General features: G+C 34.4%; 1 protein-coding gene across 1 annotated transcript in view; it reads right to left on the bottom strand.

Moving 5' to 3' along the window:
- MAN2A1 (mannosidase alpha class 2A member 1) overlaps positions 1-25,369 on the bottom strand; it is a 162,257-nt gene that overhangs the window by 65,581 nt on the left and 71,307 nt on the right. Inside the window, exons 6-12 of the mRNA XM_036847857.1 lie at positions 23,737-23,910; positions 20,836-21,022; positions 16,703-16,880; positions 11,107-11,309; positions 8,193-8,375; positions 3,168-3,282; positions 2,366-2,433 (exon numbers count right to left, since the gene is read on the bottom strand). Coding sequence (XP_036703752.1) covers positions 2,366-2,433; positions 3,168-3,282; positions 8,193-8,375; positions 11,107-11,309; positions 16,703-16,880; positions 20,836-21,022; positions 23,737-23,910 — 1,108 coding nt within the window. The remainder of the gene's footprint in view (positions 1-2,365; positions 2,434-3,167; positions 3,283-8,192; positions 8,376-11,106; positions 11,310-16,702; positions 16,881-20,835; positions 21,023-23,736; positions 23,911-25,369) is intronic.

Here is a 25,369-nt window from a genome sequence, read left to right as displayed (position 1 = left end):
ACTTTCGGTACCTGCAAAATAAAACTATCAAAGGCTTGCATTTTAAAGGCCATCATCAGTCCTCCATTCTTCACTGATTTTACTGAAAGATAAATAACTCAGAAAATTTGTGGCTAACAAGTAAAAAATAGATTTTAAAACCAAAACTATAAGTGGTTTTATTCATGAGGTTCTAAAGTTCAAAAAGGACAATAAAGATAAAAATAGGAATCTGACAATCCTAAGTATTCCCAATTCACCTAACTACGGAAACAGGAGCATTGACATTTGGTAGAAAAGAAGTCTGAAGATATAATATTAAAATGAAGAACACTATTTAAATACAAACTGTTTAAAAGGAAATATCAAAAAGTGACTGCTTTCCTAATAGATTCAAAAAGCCTATTTATATTTATCTTTAATTAAAATTCTTCAATATTAAAAGCTCAAAAATATATCTGTCCTGGGGGCTTCCCTGGTGGCGCAGTGGTTGAGAATCTGCCTTCCAATGCAGGGGACACAGGTTCGCGCCCTGGTCTGGGAAGATCCCACATGCCGCGGAGCAGCTAGGCCCATGAGCCACAACTACTGAGCCTGCGCGCCTGGAGCCTGTGCTCCACAACAAGAGAGGCCACGATAGTGAGAGGTCCGCGCACTGCGATGAAGAGTGGCCCCCACTCGCCGCAACCAGAGAAAGCCCTCGCACAGAAACGAAGACCCAACATAGCAATCAATCAATCAATCAATCAATCAATAAATCTTTAAAAAAAAAATATATATATATATATATCTGTCCTTAATTAGTAGACCTCTATCTCCTACCTTTCTTCCTCTGGCATAAGTAAGGCTGAATTATCACTTACGTCTGGCTAAGGCAAGGACAGAGCACAGAGCATAATGACTCATTATGGCCCCATCCCCACTGCATCCCACCCACCTTAACATGTACCCACAGGAAGACTAATGGGCTGGGGATGGAGCATGAATTACTTATAGCAAGCATAAGTCATTGTTAGAGTCAGCAAAAAAAGAAGATCTTCCCCCACCAAAATAGAAAAAGATAAAAAAGGTAATAGATAAGAGGATTATGCCGAAAGCCAAATAGATTTACTGACACCACAGTTTATTAGGGACACAATATATAAAGAACGCCCATACAATCCAAAATTCATCAAAACATTACTTATTTTAAGACAAAGAAAATGTTTTGTAATTTTACAACTGATTTTTCTTTCAATATCATTATCCTTTCACCCTAACTATGGCCTGGCAATATGAAAGCTTTAAGATAAGACTTCAGCAAGACTAAACTTAAGACTTAAACTTTCTTTTCAAATTAATCTCGTCTTTTTTCCAGCCAAATGAGATGTAGGATTTCTTCAGTATTACTTTAGTGATACTTTAGTATTATTAAAATATACTTATCTTCCTGTTCTAAGGTGTGACCTATATATGCTTTAAGTTTCTACTTACTGAAGTTTAGTCAGCTAAGGCTCTAGTCTATGTTTAACTGAAATCTCAACTTTATTAACAATTATAAAATTTCTGTAATAACTTTGATTCCATTTATTTTAAAATAATTTTAATAAAGTGTAAAATCATGAATTACACTTTACAATTACTCTTTTATTCTACAATTTATAACAGGTGATACTCAATTTCTCAATTTAGGTAGTAAAAAGTTATATTACAAAACTACACTGTGTATCTGGGTACACTGGGTACTGACTGATTGATATTTGCTCATTAAAAATGGATAACTTGGTTAAATAACTGTCAATAAAAACATAAAATGTTTCTTTGTAAATCAGAGGCAGCCATCAATTAAATGCCCCATTTTTAGGTCGACTGAACACCTTTCCCATTTACTTAAACATAAATCAACAGTGCGAAAATAAGGCAGTTTTACAAGCACAATGACAGTTATCTAGTAAATAATTTACAGTGGGAACCCTTATCTTCTAATAGTAATTACGTCTCTTCTTTCATTTAAAAATACAGGATCAGAGATTAATGAAAACAAGGTAAGTAAACAAAAAGGGAATCAAGAAAGAACATACTCTAAAATTAATCAATATTATAAATATAAGGTAATTTTTATAATAAAGCTACATATTTACCATCCAACATCAAGTATCTGTAAGAAATATTGTTATAATAGCTTATTCAGCTAACAATGTACCAAACACCGTGTTAGCTATTAGCATTGAATACAACACAGTCATGGGAGAAAATCCATTTCTTCAGAACAACTGTTTTAAATTCGTAAGTTGATTAAATGAAATACTGCCTTACGATATATGCTGAGTCCAGAACAAAATCATGAAAACCCCAAAAAGTTAAGTCATAGAAGTGGTCAAAGTTTATGAGAAATTATGCTATTTACCTTGGCTCCGCACTCAGACTTATTACATTTTTTTGTGGCAGAGAACTTTGTGTTCTTTGTTTCAAATCCTATAAAAATGAACAGAAATTTTTATTTTACTTTTAAAACTTGTTTCAAAATTAGCTATGTAATAGTACCTTAAAAAAACATGAAAAGGGCACAGTAGGAAAAAAAACAAAACCTCTTTCCAGCTACATGAAGTCCATCATAGTTCAAAACAAATAAATCTTGTGTTTGTGCGCATGTATTGTGTATTTAGATTTCAAGTACAGCACGTTACGGGGACTAGAGTCCATAATGAGCAGTTCTAACTAGGAATCAAATAAATCAGAATTCTAGAGACAATCCTGCAAAAAGTTTTACTATGTTACTTTTGTGTCATATGTTTCATATCTTTAAAAAATGTAAGTCTGTTTATTGCATTTTTACTTTAATATGAAAACATATGATCAAGGAGCTTCTAATTAAAGCTAAGGAAAATAACAATTATAACGTCCAGTGATATCATCTTAAGTGTTCTAAAAGCCTGTATGCTTTACATACCTTGAAATAAGTTCATTATTTTATTTTTCATGCTTAGATTTAGTGAGAATAAAATACACACCATAAATCAAATAGAGTCACACTTATGGGAAAGAACACACAGGTAATTTATATACAGTGATACAAATTCTTTCAAATAATGTAAAAAGAAATAATTATATTTCAATGTCTCTTTTTATTAAGCTTCTCACTCCCTTTTCCAACCCAAGAACAAAAGAATCACACATTTTTATTATGAAAATAGAAGATATCAACTAACCATTTCTAGGAAGGTATCAGAAGAGTAAGAGTCGTACGAGCGTTTGTCCTTCAAAATAAGCAGCAGTGCAGAATGTCCAATTATCTTCTTTAAATTCATCAATGAATGAAAGAGTCTGTGAATCAAAAATTTTACTAGTCTGAGAAGTAATTCAAAAATCTCTATGCTGTATAAAAAATAAATAAAATAAAATTCCAAAAAAAAAATCTCTATACAATATTCTCCTAGAGAACAGACTTGTGGTTGCCAAGGGGGAAGGGGGTGGGGGAGGGTTGGATTGGGAGTTTGGGATTAGCCAGATGCAAACTATTATACATAGAGTAGGTAAACAACAAGGTCCTACTGTATAGCGCATGGATCTATATACAATATCCTGTGATTAAACCATAATGGAAAAGAATATGAAAATATACATATATGTGTATAACTGAGTTACTGCTGTACAGTAGAAATTAACACAACGTTGTACATCAACTATACTTTAATAAAAACATTTTTAAAAATCTGTATACAATATTTTCAGTTTCTTTAATTATGGCCAAACCACTATCGCCTTCATCCTGTATTCGAAGTGAAACCTGTAATAAACCTATGATGAATTGGCTCTCCTTTTTTACCCTGAATGAAGTACTTAGGGATAAAAAAAAGTTAATCAGAAGGTATCACTGATAAGGATTCATTTAAAATAAGAAAACTTTCTGGACACACCTGAAACACATAAACTTATTCAAACTACTTATATTCTACATGAATATCATACCAAATAATAACAATAGCCAGCATGATCACCCTAATAGCTCTAAGGTGTTCTACCAAAAAGCAATGATTTGATAGTTTACTTTAGAAAAATCTTTAACAAGCACTGAAATAATGACAAAAGAACACATGAGATTAACTCTCATTCACAAAAAAATTCAATCAGTATACACATTTCAAAGAATTTGAATTCCTGAAGAATTCAAATAGATACTTTGTGAATTTAGTTTCATGTTCTTGTTCAAAAGAACTAGAGAAAAAAAAGTATTTCACAGATGCAGATAATGAAATTGTCTTTGTCCTTATTATATTTCTTTGTCATTGAAATTCTTAACTGTATTCAAATTGTGTAATTATGTCTGAGGAGCCAAAGGGATGCTTATGAATCAACTGTTTCAAGATCAATTCTGGAATAGAATCTAGGTACATTACCAGCTATTGGTGAAGCACTACACATAGGGAAAAAACTTGCCTTTTTTCCAAGTTTAATCTTACTTTTTAAAGCTTTAGAGAGCAGGCACCTCTAAGTAAACTCATATTGGAGAAATCTGTAGAGAAACTTTGCTAATCATGTTTTCAATCAACCATTAGAATGAATCTATTTTGTTTATAGAGTGATTATATTATTTTCCCCAACACAGGAAGCAATTTTGTATCTATGTGTTAAAAACATTTTTGTTGGCATGCAACAACAAAAAAATTGCAAAAGAATTAGATAAAAATAACTTCTTTTTTCCAGAGCATTAAGATTAACTTCAGGGCTTCCCTGGTGGCGCAGTGGTTGAGAATCTGCCTGCCAACGCAGGGCACACGGGTTCGAGTCCTGGTCTGGGAAGATCCCACATGCCACGGAGCAACTGGGCCCGTGAGTCACAATTACTGAGCCTGCACGTCTGGAGCCTGTGCTCCGCAACAAGAGAGGCCGCGATAGTGAGAGGCCCGCGCATCGCGATGAAGAGTGGCCCCCACTTGCCACAACTAGAGAAAGCCCTCGCACAGAAACGAAGACCCAACACAGCCATAAATAAAATAAATAAATAAAATTTGAAAAAAGAAAATGCTCCTTATTAAAAAAAAAAAAAAAAAAAGAGGGAAAGCAATATTTAAAAAAAAAAAAAGATTAACTTCAAAGATGTAAGCGATCATGATCAATAAGTTATGAATTAAATGCATTTACATAGTAAATCTGTAACCATAGTATTAAAATCTTACGGATTTAAGTTCAGACCATCATCCAGCTAAATTTCTCAGTCTATTCAAATGTTTTACTAAATAGTAGTAAGTGTCCTCACCAGACTAAAAGACCATATACATGAATGAATACAATTCAGTCAGAAAAACAACTCCTTCAATCTAAGTTTATTTTTATTATCTACATGGCTATCTTTATGAGGTTGTCTGCACATGCAGAATAAGTCATGTTCTCCATCAGCTAAAACTTTATATGTGTTACAGTGTATTAAAGAGTCCTAATTAAACTGAGTGAATGTCACGAATCAATGTTCGTGTCCTAAAGGCACACACGCAGTCTTCTTATCAGATGACCGCTAAGGACAGGCACGTTTCCCAAACACTTTCTCAGTATGTATAAAGCTATTTTATTGAAAACAAAACAAAGTTAAACACAGTAAATAAGTTTGGGGAAAACTGGGTAAAACAAAATTTTACATGTTTCAACATTTCATCAACGTGGTATTTCTCAGAGCCTCTAATTTCCTAACCTGCCCTTATCCTATTATGAAACAGTTCAGGAAACGTCACTTTGGAATCACAGTTTTCTAGTTTGCTACCATTCCTGCAGTCTAAAGGAGACGTTATCATGCCTGTTATTCAACAGTTTGATCTACATGTTAGGAGCCTCATTCTTACCCTCTGTTCATTTTCTTCTCCTACCTATCTATCTTTATTACAACTTAGCAATTGGCAGAATTCTTAATCTTTTTGTAACTGACCTCATTACCATTCCTTCTTCACACAGCCCCATTAACCACTTTTAAGCTGAACATCCACATAGACACTGCCCAGTCTAATTCATTTTTTATGTCATGATTAGAATTAACATCCAAATATGCCATGATGTATGCTTGCTCTCCAGTTTGTAGTTACATAAACATTCAATCTACTGTTGACAGCATGACACTAAGAGTCACCCTTAAACGGCAGAAGAGAGAGCTAAAAGGGCCTGGAGCCCTGATGGCATTGTGGAACTGTCACACCTGAACCAGTGACCTGCAGACTTCTTTCACATGGCCTAAAAATAAGCAGGATAGGATTAATTCTGTTTCGAGTTGCTATTACTAGCAGCCAAAGGCAGCCCCTAACTCATACACTTGTTCACTGGGACATTTCTGCCAATATCTGAATAAAAAGTAGTCAACAATCCAAGGACAAGAGACCACCCAATACTAGCTGCCTCTTTATTTATAATTCTCTAACTTGTGTTTTGAAATTTCCTACTTAAAGTGTCTGTGCTAATGACCTGATAATTGTTTATGACTTTTCAATGAAGTGTAGAGTGCTCACAAAGCAAATTTACAAATGTCAAGTACAACTTGAGAATTATTGTGTCTTTTTTCTCTGAGATGCAATTTTGTATGGGGATGCTTTTATAAGCTAAAAGCAACACCAAACATATGGAGGAACTAATGACAGGCCTTTTGGAGAGGTTATGAGACAGAAAATGTTCTGTAGCAAAAACCCAATGACCTGTACCCAAATTTCTTTCAATATCGCAGCCAGAGAGATAGCAAGTAGGCAGTGGAGGAGGATGACTTCTCTATTTCCTCTTAGGAGCTCTGCTCTGGTCTGATTCCCAGCAGCCTCACTTTTAAACTCTCAATAAACCAAGAAGACAGGAACAGGTGAAAAAGAAAAATGGAGCATCTGACCTTAGTTTCAAAAATGCTTTCTGTGGAAGAAATAACATCATTATCATCCAATGAGTATTTTCTACTTTAAGTCCAGCTCAATCTCAATAGATGGATGCCAAATACATTTGCCATAAGAAAACTGAGAAGATATTCAAGGTACTACCTTGAATATATTTTTTAAAGACTCAAGTCAACTAATGAAACCTCAAGAATACTTTCTTCCCAAGTTTCGTGAAAGGCAGTCAAAATACTGTAACTAAAAATTTAATTAACCCTCATTACAATTAGTAGTATCAGCTGTGGATCAATTTTTTAATAATGACTTTATGTGCTATGTACACTTTCCACATATGAGAATACCTATAAAAGAGATTCACTTTTTAAATCTATAATCAGAGCATATTTTTAATGATTTAAAAATAATTTCAAAGCATAATCTGGAAGAAATACTAACCTAAGCTACAGTGAAACAATAGGCAAAACTCCTCCCCCAGTGTGGGAATCTCCTCTGCATTGATCCTAACGAATGGCAGCCTCAACTCTGGTATGATGATGGAAATCTCACTATCACAAAAGGTAAGCTTATTGGGAAGCACTGTTTACAAAGCCCTCTGCTATTCTGAGCCAAAGGCTGTACTCATTGTTTCTGATCTGCAATATGAAAATAACTGAGTTCTACTCCGTCATTCATCTGACAGACCATCCAAGAGCTAAAGACGGCTTTGATATCAACACCCAGGCCATCGCTTTTCATCCCAATTCCTTATATCGTCCATATATGACAAGGTTTCTAGGTTCTTCTACTTCCTGGCTATTCTTCTAGGCTTACACTTTTTTGTCAATGCCCCTATCAAAAAATGAGGTATCCAAGAACAAATGGATATGAAATAGGATGAAATTAAATGGCTGTATAATGAGGTGGAGCTCTTTATCTCCCTGGATTATAACTATGATTTACTTGATACCAAATTCTTGGTCAAGAAGTAACCTCAATTACCACACTGTACTTGGGGAAAAGTGGGATCGGTTTTATAATAATGTTTTACTACTCCATTTACAGAAATGCACTACAATAAAAAGTTGGGACAGCCAGTACTTTGTCAACAGATTTCTTGAAAAACTGGTGACTCTGAAAATTGGTGGGTTTTCTACAGCAAACCTTATTAAGGGATATAATTATTAAAAACTTCATCAAAACATAAGCATTTTGGGCTGTCAGCATAACTGAAAATGTTTTCTTGGTGTGACACGTGTATCTTTGAAATTGGTTTGATTTAGTGTGTTTTACTTCAATAAAAATTCAGTATTACAATTAAAAAGGACACTTCATCAAAAGATAAAAGCTTATGACCTGAAATTTTAAAAGATTTTGTTTTAAGTCCACTTTTCAATATATTACCTGGTACCATAATCCACAACCACCCAATCTTTTGCAGTTCCTGTGATAGCATCATGATGTTGAAATAGTCCCAAATTCCTTCTTGCTTCTGTCAGCATCATATAATGGGATGATGAAAGAAATTTACTTATCTTGTATTGCTGAGCTTGTTTCAGGGCGAAATAGTAAAGAATTTCAGCAGCCCTAATTGCATAAAACAGTCATTAATTTTTATTTCAAAACAAACATTTTAGTTTACTACCTAAAATAGGTGGCACTGATACATTTTCAAATGTGGTTTTTTTCAAATCCATGATTTCAGTACAGTCAATTTATAAGACAGATATTGATAATAAACATTTCTATAAAACCACAAAGGTATCCACCTAACACAACTAAATTCTCATCAAAGAACACCATGTCTCAGTGATGTAAGGAAGAGAAACCAGTAACTGTTGGCAGAAAGATATGTCCATTTACATAAAACATAGTAAAAAAATATCTCAAACCAGTAAGAACTGGATATACCATGAACTTCATCATCAGAAAGCCATTTACTCTCACATAGGTACATTAAGAGGAGAGGTGGTGGGGAAATGCATGGCCACATGAGTGTTAGACTAACAGTAAAGGAGAAGAAGAAAATGATGGCCAGACAGCTCAGAGACAAGAGTTAGTCTAAGTGTTGAATGATAACATACAACAACTATAGAGAACTTAACAATAGAAACTGAAAGATGATAAATCTTATGCCATCTTTTCTTAGTATTTTAAAGTAAAGAATAAAAATACTTTAGCTTAAGGACAGTTTTGAGCAATAATATGGGGTTTTATAATTTTCATCTTTAATGTTTTTCATCTGAGGACATGGTTCAAGATGGGTTTCTTAAAAGTTCTTTAAAAAGAGACATGCCTTGATGGAGTGAAAAATATAAGAAGATTCTGTACCACAAATGTGTTAAGATGATGGAGAGAAAAATCAAGGCAGCATGAAAATGTATCAAGGTATCAAAAAACAAGGAGAGATTCAAACTGCTTAAAAAAAAAAAAGAATTCATTTGAATTGTTGAAATAATTAAAAGAAACTAAATAATCTCCACTTTATAAAATTATAAGCCTTCTGAAATTCATGGCATGAGAATCACTATATTGGAATTAAGGAAATTGTATGTATATATATGCATATATATCCAGAGCAAGTATTCCTGGTTATGGAAAGAATACATATACATATAAATACTCCAAAATGTAAAAAAGTGGATTTCAAGAATATTTTCTTCTTTGTACATTTCTATTTTATACACATTTTTTACAAATGAGCTGAGGATGAAATATCATTATCACACCATTAACTTATTTTCAAATAAATTAATTACATTCTGAAATTCAATTTACTATAGGTTTATTGTTTTATTTTAAAGCAGCAGAATTCTCAAAATATATTACCAGTAGTAATATATTTAAGTAACACCTTAAACAAGTTCAATAAATTAAGATTGAACCAATATTCATAACTCTTTGCCACTTAAAAATTATGAATAACTATAAAGATAACTAACATAAAGATAACTAAGATTCTATTGGGTAAGAATGCAGAAATCTCTGTAATATATAAGTCTATTTTGTTACAAATAATGTATATTCATCTGGCACATTTGTGAATATACCCCAAAATAGTCAAAGGTTAGGCTTTTTAAATAACAGTTACTGTTAGTTTGTGGGAACAGTAGCACAACAACAGTAAAAATAATAAAAACACACACTACTCTACCAAAGTACAACTCTTAAAGAAATTATTGATTTTTATAAAAAGGCTGTCCAAAATATATTCAATATCCATTAGTACACAGAAGAGGGTAGGTTTGATATAAATTTTTATTTTTAATACTGAGATTCATCATGAAAATCAATCATCATGAATTCATATTTTGAACTTAACTGACAATGAATTTGTCATGAAAATAAATTGCTCTCCTGAGCTACACACATAGAAAAAGCCTCAGGATTCCCTTGGGGTGGTTTCTCTTTATCAAAAAACAATGAGACTCAGTTACATAGAACTGTACTCTCCACTATGACAGCCACTAGCCACATGTGGCTATATATATTAAAATTCATTAAAATTAAATAAAATTAAGAGTTCAGTTCCTCAGTCACACTGGTCAAATTTCAAGTGCTCTATAGTTACATGTGGCTAGTGGCTACCATACTGCATAAACAGTGCAGAAACAGAGTATTTCTATCACTGCAGAAAGTTCTATTGGATAGTGATTGAAAAGAACTGGATAATGCAGGGTTAGAGTGTTTTTATGTTTTTCTAATGACTTTTCTGTCATCTCCATATCTGTTTACTTTTTCAACCAATCACTCTGCCTCCATCTGTTCTCATCTCTTTCAAATTTTCTTCTTCTAAGCAGAAAATCATACCTATAGAAATGTGTTTCAAATAAATAAATAAGAACTGAGATGGAGTCCCTAAGGTTCTCCCACATATAAAGTACATTGGTTTTAGAGTATGTACTTTGAGGCCTACATTTTGGCTACTGAGAGACCCTATTTGCTCCTTTTGACCCTTGCCCCTGTTTCCAACAATTCAGCTTGCCAGGTTACTGACCTGCAGACACACGATGATGTCGCTGAATACTACCATGGTGTGCAAATAATGTAAGTAGTTTAATTAGAAAAATATAAAATATTGAATACAACTCCCAGAAAATCTAATTACATAAACTGCTTTTCCTTCCAGAATAAAAGCCTCTGTAATAATCTGATTATGGTTTGGAGACACATCTCTGATTGCATTAATATTTCACAATTACATTAAGTGCATCCTAACACTGCATAAATGCTGTATATTATGCAAAACTCTACAGATAGGTTATGATAACATAAAAGAAGTAAAAAAATAAATGTAGCTATCTAAAGGTAACTGTACCTTAAATGGGATTCCAATATCCTATCCATTCGTTTGTAAAAGGGTCTGGATGTAAAGTAGCCACTCCAGTAATGATCATCTCTGTCAGCATAAGTGAAAAAATCTCCACTTAGAACCGGGAACATTGATTGGCTATTCTTTCTATTGGCTGCATCTTCTTTATCCAGCGCATCAAAATAATCTGATAAAGTCCCAAACTGTATCTAGTAAAAAAAAAAAAAAAGGTACATTTTACTTATTCACACATTCATCTCTACCTTAAAATTGTTTCTAGCACTGAAAGGAAAAGTTACTAATAAATATTTAAGACATGCTTCCAAGTTAAGATAAATATATAGCTCAGATTTACTCAAATGCAGGGGGGAAAGCACTCAGTCAGTGACTTTCTTTTACTTGCATTAAGTCCCAAGTTAAACTAAGAGAAAACTTGTACACCTAAGCAGTAAGAAGAGTTATTTAGAGCTACAAATTTGTGGATCTGAAAACTCCTTACATATCCCTAGAATCTCCAAGTGTGCAAGGATCAGGATATGGAATAATCCAGAGATGAATGGAAAGTGGGGGAAGCAGCAAAAATAAAAGACACGTATTTTGAGTAAAATGTTCCAGAAGTCTGGAACAACAGTTTTGTTAGCTATTAAGTATTTTCATATATCATATGCACATACCCTCCCCTGGCCTCCCCTTCTCCCCAGTTTGTGTTCTTATAATGGAGAGAAGAGAGACTTTGAGAACAGCAGGTCATTAAAAAAATGGACTTTCTCTACCAGCAGGTAACAATGAATAGAGGTAAAACACAAAGAGGGACAAGAATTGCAAGGCTGACTGCTCAAATGAAAAGGTTTTTCTGACTAGTGACTCAAATTACTAGTACATAAATCCATTTCTATGAGCCCAAACTATTCTATAAATCAAAGGAAAAAAGAAACATTATACCAGACCTCATAAACAGATACTAAAAGGCAGTGTTGCTAGAAGTAAACAGACAATTAATTAAGTAGGGAATGTGCTCTTTTTAATATGATGCTAATTTTGCTGTTTCTGACCTTATACATACATACATACACACACACAGATATTGAGAGCCATTTTGATTCAGTGTGGCAGGAAAATAATTAAAGTAGTCAAAAAGAGTTAGTGGCACTCCAACAGTTATGAAGAGCAGCACAGAAGCTGGATCCTGATGATGTGGGTTTGAATTCCATCTCTACCACTTATGCAACATGTGATTTTGAGCATAGTATATAATGTCTCTGGGTCTCTCTGTGTTACAGCTAATAGGGTTCTAAGTAAAATGCTTAGAAACATGACTGGCAAATAACGGTATAAGTTTTAGCTATTATTCTTCCATTGCAAAGGCAAAATATCAACCAGAAACAAAACAATGATATTAGTAAGACAAATATAAGTTATTATAATCTAATTGTGATATAATAAATTTTGTAACAGCAAAGTGGATGTCTATTTCCAAATCCTTATGCTTACATTAAAGAAAATCAATTTTCAACTATATTATCTACTCTTATCTTGGCTTCACCAAATATAGTGTTTCTTGGGCAAGTTAATCTATTTGTGCCTCAGTTTCCTCATGAGTAATTATAGTACCTACCAGAAAATGTTCAGAGAATTCAATAATTGTTAAAGTAAAGCACTTTACTTGAGGGCATTATGCTAAGTAGATAAAGAGAAAGATAAATACTGTGGATCTCACTTACATGTGAAATGTAATAATAATAATAAAAAACTCAGGAAAAGAAAGCAGATGTGTGGTTATCAGAGGTGGTGGGTAGGGAGGAGGAACTGGAGGAAGGTAGTCCAAAGGTATAAACTTCCAGTTATAAGAGAAATAAGTACTAGGAATGTAATATACAACATGATGACTACAGTTAACACTGCTGTATATGTATGAAAATTGTGAAGAGAGTAAATCCTAAGAGTTCTCATCCCAAGGAAAATATTTTTTCTTTTTCTTTTTTTTATTATACCTATATGAGATGATGGATGCTAACTAAACTTACTGCAGTAATCATTCCACAATATATGTAAGTCAAATCATTATGCTGTACACCTTAAACATAAACAGTGATATATGTCAAATTATATCTCAGTAAAACTAGAAAAAAATTTTTAAATAAAGTAAAGCACTTTAAAAACGTAATTACCAAATAAATCATAATCTCTCAATACATTTTAGTTAATATTACGTATTACTCCCTCATCTCATTACCAGGAAGCAGAATGTAATTACTAGGAAGCAGAATATGTGTGTGTGAACATGCAAGAAATGAGGGTCACAAATACAAGGAAATACAGCGTTAACTTCAGACCCAATAGGTACAGATGAGCTCAATAACCAATGCAATACTGAGGACAACAAAACTAGAAGAATTATACTATCAGACAGTAAGATCTATTATAAAGCTGTAGTAATTAAGACAGTATGAGATCAGTCAGAGAGACAAAAATGAATAGAAAGTCTAGACACAGACCCACACATACATTCGTCTCACTCATGATTAATGATAAAGACAACACTGCAGTGCAGTGGGCAAACTATGGTCTTCAATAAATGGTGCTGGATACTCACATGGGCAAAAAGTATATTGATCCCTCCCTTCACACAATACACAACAATCTATTCCAAATATACTACAGACCTAAATGTTGAAGGTAAAACAATACAACTTCTAGAGGATAGCTTCAGAAGAAATGTATTTTCATGACCATGGGGGTAAACAAAATTTTCTTAAGCAAAACATAACATGCACTAACCATAAAGGAAAATACAGCTGTATTACATTCAATTAAAATTAAGAATTTCTGTTCGTCAAAAGACAGCATTAAGAGAGAGAAACACAAGCTATATAGTGGGAGACAACATTTGTATAACTTTTATCTGAAAAAAAGACTCAATCCAAAATACATAAGAGAACTATAAATGGTTAGGAAAAAGACAGATGACCCAATTTAATAAAAAAAATCATCAAAAGACTTAAATAGGCACTTCACAAAAGAGGATATCCAAATGGCAATAAACTTATGAAGAGACTCAACCTCATTAACTACCAGAAATACAAAATAAAACCATCACATCTATCATAAAGGATTAAAAAAAAATCCTGACAATACAAAGTCTGAGTAAGGAAGTGGAGCAATTGAAACCGTCATACCATGCAATACCCAGTGCTTCTGTTTTGGAATCTTGTTTGGCAATATCTAGTGATGTTGAACATGTAAATTCCCAATAACCCCAGAACTCCATCCCATTTTATACCCACATAAACTCATACACATGTATACCAAAACATGCACAAAATGTTCAAAGCAGCGTTATTTGTAATAGACAAAAACCGGAAACACCCCAAATGTTCATCAACAATAGAATGGATAAATGGTGGTATATATATATCAAATGGATACCAGAAATACTATACAGCATTGGGACTTCCCTGGTGGTCCAGTGGCTAAGACTCCACACTCCCAATGCAGGGGGCCCGGGTTCGATCCCTGGTCAGGGAACTAGATCCCACATGCTGCAACTAAGAGTTCGCATGCCGCAACTAAAGATCCCGCATGCCGCAACTAAAGATCCCGCATGCCGCAACGAAGGTCCCGCACTTGGCAAACGAAGATACTGCATGCTGCAACTAAGGCCCGATGCAGCCAAATAAATAAATAAATATTTTTAAAAAAAGAAAAAAGAAATACTATACAGCATAAAAAATTAATGAACTACTGTTACAGCAACACGTAATGGTGGATGGATGAATTTCAAAAACATAATGTGGAGCAAAAAAAGCTAGACACAAAATAACACATATTTAAGATTCCTTTCTCATAAAATTCAAAAATAGGCAACACTAATCACAGTGATAGAAATGAAAATAGTGGTTACTTTTGAAGGAATTGGTAATGACTTGGAGGACACCTGTGGGACCCTTCCAGGGGCTATAAATGTTCTACATCTTGATCTCAATGGTGGTTACATGGGGGGGTTATTTATTTTTTTTATTGAAGTACAGTTGATTTACAACGCTGTGCCAATCTCTGCTGTACAGTGAAGTGACTCAGTTATACACATATAGACATTTTTTTTTTTATACTACATGGGGGTTTTAAAACTTGAAAATATTCTTTGTATACTTAATGCTTTGTGCACTTCTATGTATATGATATGTCAACTTTTTAAATTACTTTAAAATTGTTCTAGTGGGCAAACAAAGGAGGAAAAAGGTAAAATACTAAAAGCAGGATTAAATTCTTCAGAATCATGCAGTGGATCCTTTTGCAGACCTCAAAACCATTCCCCAAGAAGATATATTTAGAGATAAGATCCCCACATACATATGGACTCTTCTAATCAAACGTCCATGTATGCACTTTATCTTTGAGGAGATTACAGGGATGATTTAAATATAGGCCCGATGCTCAGAGTCTATAACATGGTAGAAACTCAGTTTTAAGTATCTTGAATAACCTCAATATTTTATTTAAGTGTATTTATTTATTTAATATTATTTAAGTTTACTTAATAAATTTGAATTCTCACTACATAAAAGGTGGTATATCATCACCTTTCTAATTTCCTACCAGGTATATCACTTCTTCTCTATGGTATTTCCACATATCTTTTACTGTCTTAAAGGTTCATATGTGAATATAATAAACTGTTGGACAATTCATTTTCTCATATAGGGTCAAATATATGATTCTTGTTTGAATCCTGACTTACACAACGCATCTGTTAAAAAGAAAAAAAAATGCTTTTGTGAGATCAGGAAAATTTGAATCTATCTGGATATATGATATTAAATTACTATTAATTTTTCAGATGTGATAATGGTATTATGATCATATTTTTTACACCGAGTCCTTTTCATTTAGAGATACATACTGAAATCGTTATAGACAAAAATACATGACCGCTGAGATTTGCTCCAAAATAATTCGAGAGAGAGGAGTGAGATGACAGTGGGGCACAGCTGAAACAAGAGTGACCGTGAGTTGATGAATGTTGTAGCTGAGTCATGGATATGGGAAGCGGGAGTGGGGTGGAGGGAGGAATTTACATTATTCTCACAACTTTAGGGTACATAACAGATTTTCCACAGGGGGGAAGAAAGAGCAAGAACGACAGACAAATGATTAATTTTAGAAGCCTTCTCATCTAAGAAAAACGCTACTGTAGTCTCTGGATACAAGACGTTTGTTTGCAAAATTCTTGACATGTGCATCTGCCAGTCACACTACTAAATCACAGGATGCAACTGTAAGAAACAACAAACTTTCAGTAGGAAAGGAAAACAGGGCATCACTGGAAAATGAACATCACAACTTAGTAGGTGCATGTTTTCAACTACATAAAGTAATGCCTCTTTAATACTCAATGAGTGGTAAGAAAGGGACAACTTTAGAAATGGAACTGTAATATAAGATAATTTTCCTCTTCATGAATTATACTTTTATAGAAGAACTACATATTGTACGAAATACTGGGATGTGGGACAAAGAAACTAAGGCTATTGTGTTTTAGCCTCTTTTAATAATGAAGGGTCAACTTCAAATACAGTCTCATAATAAAATATTTTCTCATTACCTTAACATTATATTGAGAACGAGAATTCATATAATCAAAAAGCAGTTGGTAATTCTTGAATTGATGATCCCATTCCGTGCGTTCACAGTAGCGGAAATCATCTCCTAGGGGGGCCAGGACAACTGTGGTATGGAAAAGCTTTGACTTCTTTCGGTACTGATCTAGAAGCATCTCAGCCCTACAAAAGAAAAAAGGAAAATACTACTAAGAAAAGAACAAGTGTATTATATTAAAATAAAGTATTGTGTATTTTACCTATATTCTATCTTAGCATAATTTATGAGACAGACTTTTTAAACTACCATAGTGATTTTCTTTATCCATTTAAAATATTCATAAATTCTTATCAGAGGGAAAAACCCATAGTTTTCCAATGGAATATCCTTAGAGAAATAAAGTCACGTACCAACTTTGGCATATAATTACTGGGGGCATCAATGTCCTCCTAAAGGTCAGCCACAGAGATTGGCTCCCAGATAGCCGGTCGTAAAACAATTTAGTCCAAGAAGACAGGATTTCTCATCTATATAAACTTTGAAGTTTGCTTTGACTTAATTCCCTTTCTCTAATTTAATCTAAAATTGCCTAATTAAACATAAAAAGGTATTTAGAATGAAGCCAATTATAGAACCATATTTTCTTTTCTGAAGGAAGAAAATCAACTCACTTAACACCTTCCATCAATAATCTGAGTATTCCTCACGGGTGTCCTTTTTAATACTGATCAACAGATAAAGCTTAGGAGTTGAATGAGCTATTTTGGTTTCTATCTCTCTGGGCGCTAACCCATGACTCAAAAGGTCAGCTAAACACAATGTGCTGCTGTGCTTTATATATTTCATATTCTCGTATTCTGTAAAAAACCCTTTGGGAGATGCTGAATTGGAGCACCATTTGAGGAAGTCTGGGAACACAAACTAAGAGGAAGGGCTTCTGAAAGTGAAATTAAACAAGCAGATGAACCCAGAGTAGTTCTCCATATTTCTAATGCCAAAGCTTAAAAAAACAGTGATAAATGACAAATACACTTTTTTACACACTATTCCAATTTTCATTTCAAGGATTATCCAGAATTAGATTCTAATTCACGATATTAAAATTTATGAAGAAATCTCAAAGAATATCAATGATGGAAAGAGGCATTTTGTAGAAATTATGAAAAAAATTTAACTAAATTTAGAATCTCATATAATCTTTTTATATTGATAGTCTTTTTATACTGATAGTCTCTATATTAAAAAATTTAATATTTTGCAAATATTAAATTAGAAAAATTTAATAACTTGGTGGATAAAATGTAACCGTAATATTCTCTTTTTTTAAATTTAATTTTATTTATTTTTTTATACAGCAGGTTCTTATTAGTTATCTATTTTATACATATTAGTGTATATATGTCAATCCCAATCTCCCAATTCATCCCACCACCACCACCCCCGCCGCTTTTCCCCCTTGGTGTCCATACGTTTGTTCTCTACATCTGTGTCTCAATTTCTGCCCTGCAAACCGGTTCATCTGTACCATTTTTCTAGGTTCCACATATATGCGTTAATATACGATATTTGTTTTTCTCTTTCTGACTTACTTCACTCTGTATGACAGTCTCTAGATCCATCCACGTCTCTACAAATGACCCAATTATATAACATATAATACTTAGTTTTCAGAGATTAGCATTCAATATAGTACTTAATTTTTACTAGTAATTTACTAATATTCCACATTTTCCAAAAAAAATTTTAGATTATTACTTACAATTAAAAAACACACATACAATGAGATTAATCACATAGAAAGATATATAAGACCAAAGAAATACGACGAAAAAAATACACATAAATTGCCGATATAAGATATAGTATGAATGAGCATCCAACTAGATCCCCCAGGCAACCAGCATAAAAAAGGGTATGCGATCATTTAAATGCATCCCAAGGTTTACTACTGTAAGATATACCATATTTTGCATGTATATGTGTAAAACACATAAGAGGAAAGAAATCACAAAGTCTAATGAAGTGCCTTTTCTATTCAGCATCTATCCTAACTAACTCCCAAGCTCCTGCTCAGAAAGTGTCAATGCTGGGAAAGCCAAGGGACCAACCTAACCCACCTGGCAGGTAGTGGGTACTCACTAAGGTACAGTAAACTTATGACAAATGCACTGACCAACATCACATTTAAAGATGCACAGCTGCAATTTGCTCTTCACTTATTCTACCACGTAAGAAAGAGCAACTTAACTAGATCAAAGAAGAAAAGAATTCCCTGAAACATCAAATCACCTGACATGTAAATCATCATCATATGTAAAATATATGGTACTAGACCAAAAACTGAACTTGTTGAAGAACGGTATTTCTTTATCTGCAAAGTAGAGGAACCTGATAAACTGAACTTATTAAATGTATCACCTGTACCTTATAGTTAAATTTCATTTTCTTTAGGGAATTAAAAAATCAAATGCCATTAAGCTGGAATGCCCATGTTTGATCTTTGTTCATCACAACATCAAAAGGAAGGTGATATCTGCACGGGAATAACCAGCAGAGCTAAGACTTCAAGACTTGTAAGAAGTTTAAAAAAAAAACTGTGTAGGTATTACATAGACTCTCTCATCCGTATGTCCCAGATGCCTGGAAACCACTTTCAGAATCACTGGAACTGACTGACCACAAGGTGTGTTCTTGGGGGAATGGGGGGGCGTAATCTTTGAAGGGTTCTATGACACAGCGACGGGATGACACAAAATGGTTCTCAAGTACTCTAAGGAGCACCCAAAAAAGAAAAAACGGGCCTCAAAATATCTATGAGTGCACTGGGATTCCAGTTACCCTTCAAGAAGTCTCCTATCCCTGACCACTGGAGCTGAAAGGAGTGTAAATACCATTCAGTTACAAACAGCTGTTTTCCCAAGTAGACAGGCAAGAATCCCCCCCCCTCAAACACGCACACACACACCGCCCCAATCCACCACCACTTCCTTTCCATTGCTCCTTTTGCTACATAATGTACTGGATTACTCTCTTAGCCTAAGTAGCCTGACCCTAGAAAGCAGGCTGTTCAGGGTCTCCCATTGATCCTCACTTCTCTAGGAATCAAGAAAATGAAACCAGGTTGATTCCCAAACCTTGGACAGTTTTTCAAAACAACTATGAAAGCCAGATTTTGATACAAAGGATCCATGGCTTCAAGAAGGCTGCCATGCTAAAATACTTCTGTGCCTGCCAGTGAGAGGCTCACACTGGAATGTTTTCTTTATGGCCACAAGGACACTCAATGCAAAGAGACCCAATCCCACCTTCATCCTCACACACACTTTTTTAAAAGCCTTTTTAAGAATAAAGAGATTTGAGCACAGAGCAACGATCTTACAAGGCTATATTATTTTTCTAGCAGAGTTGAGTGGTTTATATTACAACACAATGTTTTATTTTAATGCATTACATGCCACTAATTTTAAAGTGAAGAAATTAAACTTTAAAAGCACCAGAATTAGAAGTATAGGTAGCCTGGTTTAATGAGATGTTTCCATCATTAGGACAGTTTTCTTCTAAGAAAAAAAAATAATTCATTCCTTTGATTTTTATTTAAAAATCTTTAAGTATAAATATTCTAATTAAAGTTTTCTATAAGTCAAAAATATCAGAAAGATGCAGATGTGTATTCATCAGAGCTGGGCAGCATTCACTATTACTGAAATTGTTGTTAAGGGAACAGATAATTATACTCTTTATGTGTTCCATTTCAATAAATGTGTTTTTGCAGTTGGGCTGCTTTTCTTACCAATTTATACCATAGAGGCCGTACGTTTTATTATCAACAAAAGTATATGAACTCAATCAAACACAGTAGAAGGCTTTTATAATGAGGGCAAAGGAGACAGTAATAACAGTGTATTGTAGGTTATCCATCGTATATTGATCTACTATTGTTCACTTTCCATTAAGTTATAACATACAAGACAAATAGTCAAGGCTCTGGTATTTTTAAGTTGCTTTAGATCTAGTTTGAATGAATACCTTGAACAAGGATAAGCTGGCTACTAAAAACCATTTATTCAATCCTTCAGCAACAAGCCACTGATGCTTGCTTGTTCAAGATGTTGTCTTACAAAATGCATATTTTCGTACCTGTTCTGGAGATTTCCAAGATATATTGTTTCTGGGGGGACTCCCCAGGGACAACCATATCTGCCTCCAGGAAGTCGTTTAAAATCAAACTGGCAGCATATTTTAGGATCAGGTCCGCAAGTGTGAGGGATGTCATAGCTGTAGAAGGGCATCATGTGGCAAAAAATATCTGTGACAGATCCCAGATCTAAAATAAAGAGCCAACAGACCTGCATTTATAAATTTTGTTTTCCCCAAACTGTTCAAATTTCCAGTACTTTATACATACATAATGCAAACTCTACCCTAAATCAACAACCCCTTCAACTACTAGAACACACACCCCAGCAGCGTTTAATGACCACCAGCCAGAAGGAAGATACTCACATCTGTCTCTATCTACCGCTTCCATCTAAACCTAGCTGAGACAGAAAAGCCCCGCCACAAAGCAGCATCTGCTGACCTGGAAGGATATAAACTGAGCAGAAGCAAAAGTTATAACGGGCTCGTCCAAAATTATGGCCGTGTCTATCCTTGGCTGCCAGCCCCTGCCACATCTGCTCCCACCTCAGGTAATAGGACACTGAGAGAGACCATTAGCGGCAGAGACTGGGTGAGAAGAGAGGAAGGGAGTAAAAAGGGGACCTGGAAGAATAAGGGAAGAAGAAGGAGCGGGTGTGAAGATACTGGGAAAATACTGGTTTTGTAGTGATGAGAAAGAAGTGTACTCAGGAGAGTCTTGTGGAGTCACCCTGATGTTCACCAATAAAGAGCCAGTGATGCTTTTCTCCATGGAGGCAGAGGAAAAGTAAAAGTAATTTTCAAAAGTAAAAAGTAGAGTCAAAACAAAGCAAACAAAAAAGATACAGAAAACGAGCACTGGTTCCTGACACAGAACTGTTTTTAACTGAAACCTCAGTGCCAGTATGTGTTGATATCACCGCTTTCGAGAGGTCAAAAGCCTCCCACCAAGTAAGACTGAAGGACTCCGATAAGAGTTAAAAGTGGTATCTTTTTATGATTCTGACCTGCAGCTACCTCTTCCCCTTTACGTGTGGATCTCCAATTCTCAGCAATGCATTGCTTTTATAATAAAGACAGACAACAAGAAAAAACAAACAAGCAACATGTACATTTAAAAAAATTGAAAACAACTGCTTCATTAAGAACCAGAACACACAAAGAAGCTCAACTTGATTCCAAAACATCATTTTAAAGCAACATGTCCAAATCTATCAGGTAAGTCTTAAAATAGTCCAGTTTTCTCTCATACTCCATTTAGTTAAAATCATTACCAGGTCTTTTCCAAACTTTAAAGCTATCATAATCCGTACATTTGTGTGCTGTAAGTTGTTTCACTGAATCACATTCATGACTGTGACATCATGGATGCTGGTCACTAATGCTTGCTATCTGCACAGAGGCTGTCATAGTCCCAGGACTTATGGCAACTTCTTTCCTTTCTGCTATGAATCAAGGACATACTCCACATCCTACTACCTCTCTTCATGCCATACTATTTAGCAGCTCATTTACACATTTCAGTTTATCTGCTGTATTTGGTGGTGTCTGTCTTTTATCAAATTAGACTATAATTTTCTTATAAGCAAGATTTCTTCTTAGCATGGTATTAAGTACGTAAAAGTACTCAGTAATTTCCTGGTGATGGATATTTATGGGCAATTTGAATGTAAGTAATAGTTTAAGTAGGGCTTCCTCAAATTAATAATCCTTTTTATAAAAAAATTAATATGCTCCTTTGCATTTGATCGAAGTATACAGGATGCAATCCCCTACAAGCTCTTGTTTTCTCTACAGATTAGGTTTAATTTTCCAGGATAAAAAATTATATAGCTAATATGTTTCCTCATTGAAAAAAACAACAGTACACATAAGGATACCATCTAAATTTACAAATGACTTTTCCGAAACACTTAAGGAGGGTCTAGATTACACAGAGAAGCAAGTATGATGTAATGCAGTGATTTCTGAACATTGTCTTAGCAATGAAATCCTTTTTTCAGATGAAATTTTACCAAGAACTTAATACTGATGGTGGTATATACTAGGGGTTAGGGACCTGGGCTTTGGAACAGCACAGAACTGGATTCAAATCTCAGCTCTGTACACACTACCTGTATGATTTCTGGCAAATGGCTTCACATATCTAAGCCTCCATTTCCTCACCATTTAAAAGGGATAATTATAGAAACTAACTTAAAGAATTATAAAGATTCAATGAAAGAGTGAATATAAAGCATCTAACACCATGCATGGCCCATAATGACTCAATAAATAAAATTAAGTAAGAAAATAAGGTGTTCTGAATTACATGGGGGTTGGGAAAGGCAAAGGCCTCTCAGGAGGCCTAAATCTTGTCACCTCTGCCCCAGCAAAGAGCTGGAGAAGTACATCCTTGGAACACCTGCATGCCCACAGAACAGTGTGAAAACAAGCAACACAGGTAATAGGAGGGCTGTTCTAGTAGGACAGGATTAAGGTTTTAAAAGGCAACTCTTACTAGATACAGAGACAGGAGAGACAGAAGGAAGAAACACTGGCTGAATATGAGATATATGACTGGACATTAGTTCTAATGCACATTCAACTTTGTGATAAAACAGGTACTTTTTAAAAGAGAAGCAAGTGAAAGCATTATTTGCAAAAGACTAATTACTTGTATTTATTTACTTCCATTAGGCTTAAAAAAGAATCTACAATGTTCTATAGATAAATATCTTCACCAATGCTTAAAAGACTCCTGACACAAATACATTGAAAAAACAATTATGTGTATCTTTAGGCAACCATATTTTCAAGACTGACACTCTGAATAAAACCCACAACAGCATGAGTTCATAATCCCTGTGAAATAACATCTAGGTCAAGTGAGATCTTCAACTTTCATCAAACCCTACATACCCCAATTCTGTCTCCAGAAAAACTCCAGCATTTTATGCAATGCAAAATGTTTTTTAACTGCATAATGAACTCGCTGGATAAGCATGTGAGAAAATCCAGCACGTTTTAGAAGATAAGCCATTGTTGGTGAATGTCCAAAAGGATCGATAGACCAGCCAGACCGAGGTTTCACTCCTGTTGATAAAGAAAATGTGTTATTGTTTTAAATTGATAAACGAAATAGAAGAAGTCACAACACATTTAGACCCATCAGAGTTCTTTTGGTCTCCTGGATTCTAAAATAAAGGGGCTGCCCAGCGTTACCCCTTAGCAAGCATTCCCAGCAGGACTCCCTGAGAGGAGGATTCTGCCACTGCTGTGTTCTCCCAGGCAAGGTGAATCACACTGGCAGTTAATCAGTTGGAGGTGAAATAAGCACTCTGCCACCTGATAGATATTAGAAAGCTACTGCACTCAGTGGAGCCAGAGAAATAACCAGGACCAAGTCACTGCCCTCTAGGATCTAACAGTCCTGTCTTCTGTGGAGACGCATAACCCAGCAACTCACTGTTACATAATATAGAAAAGTAACCTAAGTCATTTCAACTTGTACTCCCCAACCCCAACGTTAAGGGATTTTAGACTATCTTTTATAGCTTACAATAGTCCCAAATCATCATAATATACAGTAGCAGAAATGGCCAAAGTAACTGTACCATATTTCATTAAATCTTAAGACATTTTGATGCTGGTGCTTTCTACCAAGAATGGGTCAATAGAATTTTTCACACCTGACTCACACCAATTCTAAGAGTGAAGGCCTAAAGATATATCTCAATTTCACAGAGGATAAAATATAAAAATACATAATAAATGCACAGATTAGAATTAATGAAATACGATTATTCTTTGGGCATTATACAAATCTGATCTTTTATTTATTCAGGATTCTCAAAGGAGGTTTCTACAAACAACCTATAAATCGACATAAGTAATATAATTGTGCACATGTTTTTCACTCAAACACCTGTTTAGCACCTTGCATATGCCGAAGACTAAAAGAGGCCCTAGGATTACAAAAATGAGTTAATCTTGATCCTGATTCTAGTTGCAGAGATTATGATGCAAATAGGTGTAACACAGGATAACAGAAAAGAGAACAGAGAGAACTCTGTAGAACAATATTGAAGATTAACAGAGGTGAGAAGCCACCAAGGAGACTGAGAAGGAAAAGTCAGAACTGTCAGAGGACCAAGAGTATGTGTCAAAACTCAAAGTGACCATATAATTTGTCCATTTCACATATGTAATTTACCTCCAAAAAATTATAAAGAAATCTTGAACTCTATTTAGTAATTCTGGGTTTTTGTGGTATAGGTTTAGCAATTCTGAAACTTTCATGTATTTCAAGACTGAGTAAATTAGAATAAAGGAGCCAGGTTTTACACTGTTAAGAAAAGGAACTATAAAATATATAAATATGAAAGAGCAGAACCCTATGATACTGAGTTGAAATAGGAGATAGTAGTACTAACATGAATAAATATACATATATACACACAAATATATATTTACACAAACTCTCTCTATATATACATATACACACACATTTCCTAGCTCAGTGTAATAACACCTCAGTACCAATCAACATTAT

Source organism: Balaenoptera musculus, chromosome 3 (genome assembly GCF_009873245.2).
Source record: "Balaenoptera musculus isolate JJ_BM4_2016_0621 chromosome 3, mBalMus1.pri.v3, whole genome shotgun sequence".
Lineage (NCBI taxonomy): Eukaryota > Metazoa > Chordata > Mammalia > Artiodactyla > Balaenopteridae > Balaenoptera > Balaenoptera musculus.
This window is presented reverse-complemented; position numbering and strand designations above follow the sequence as displayed.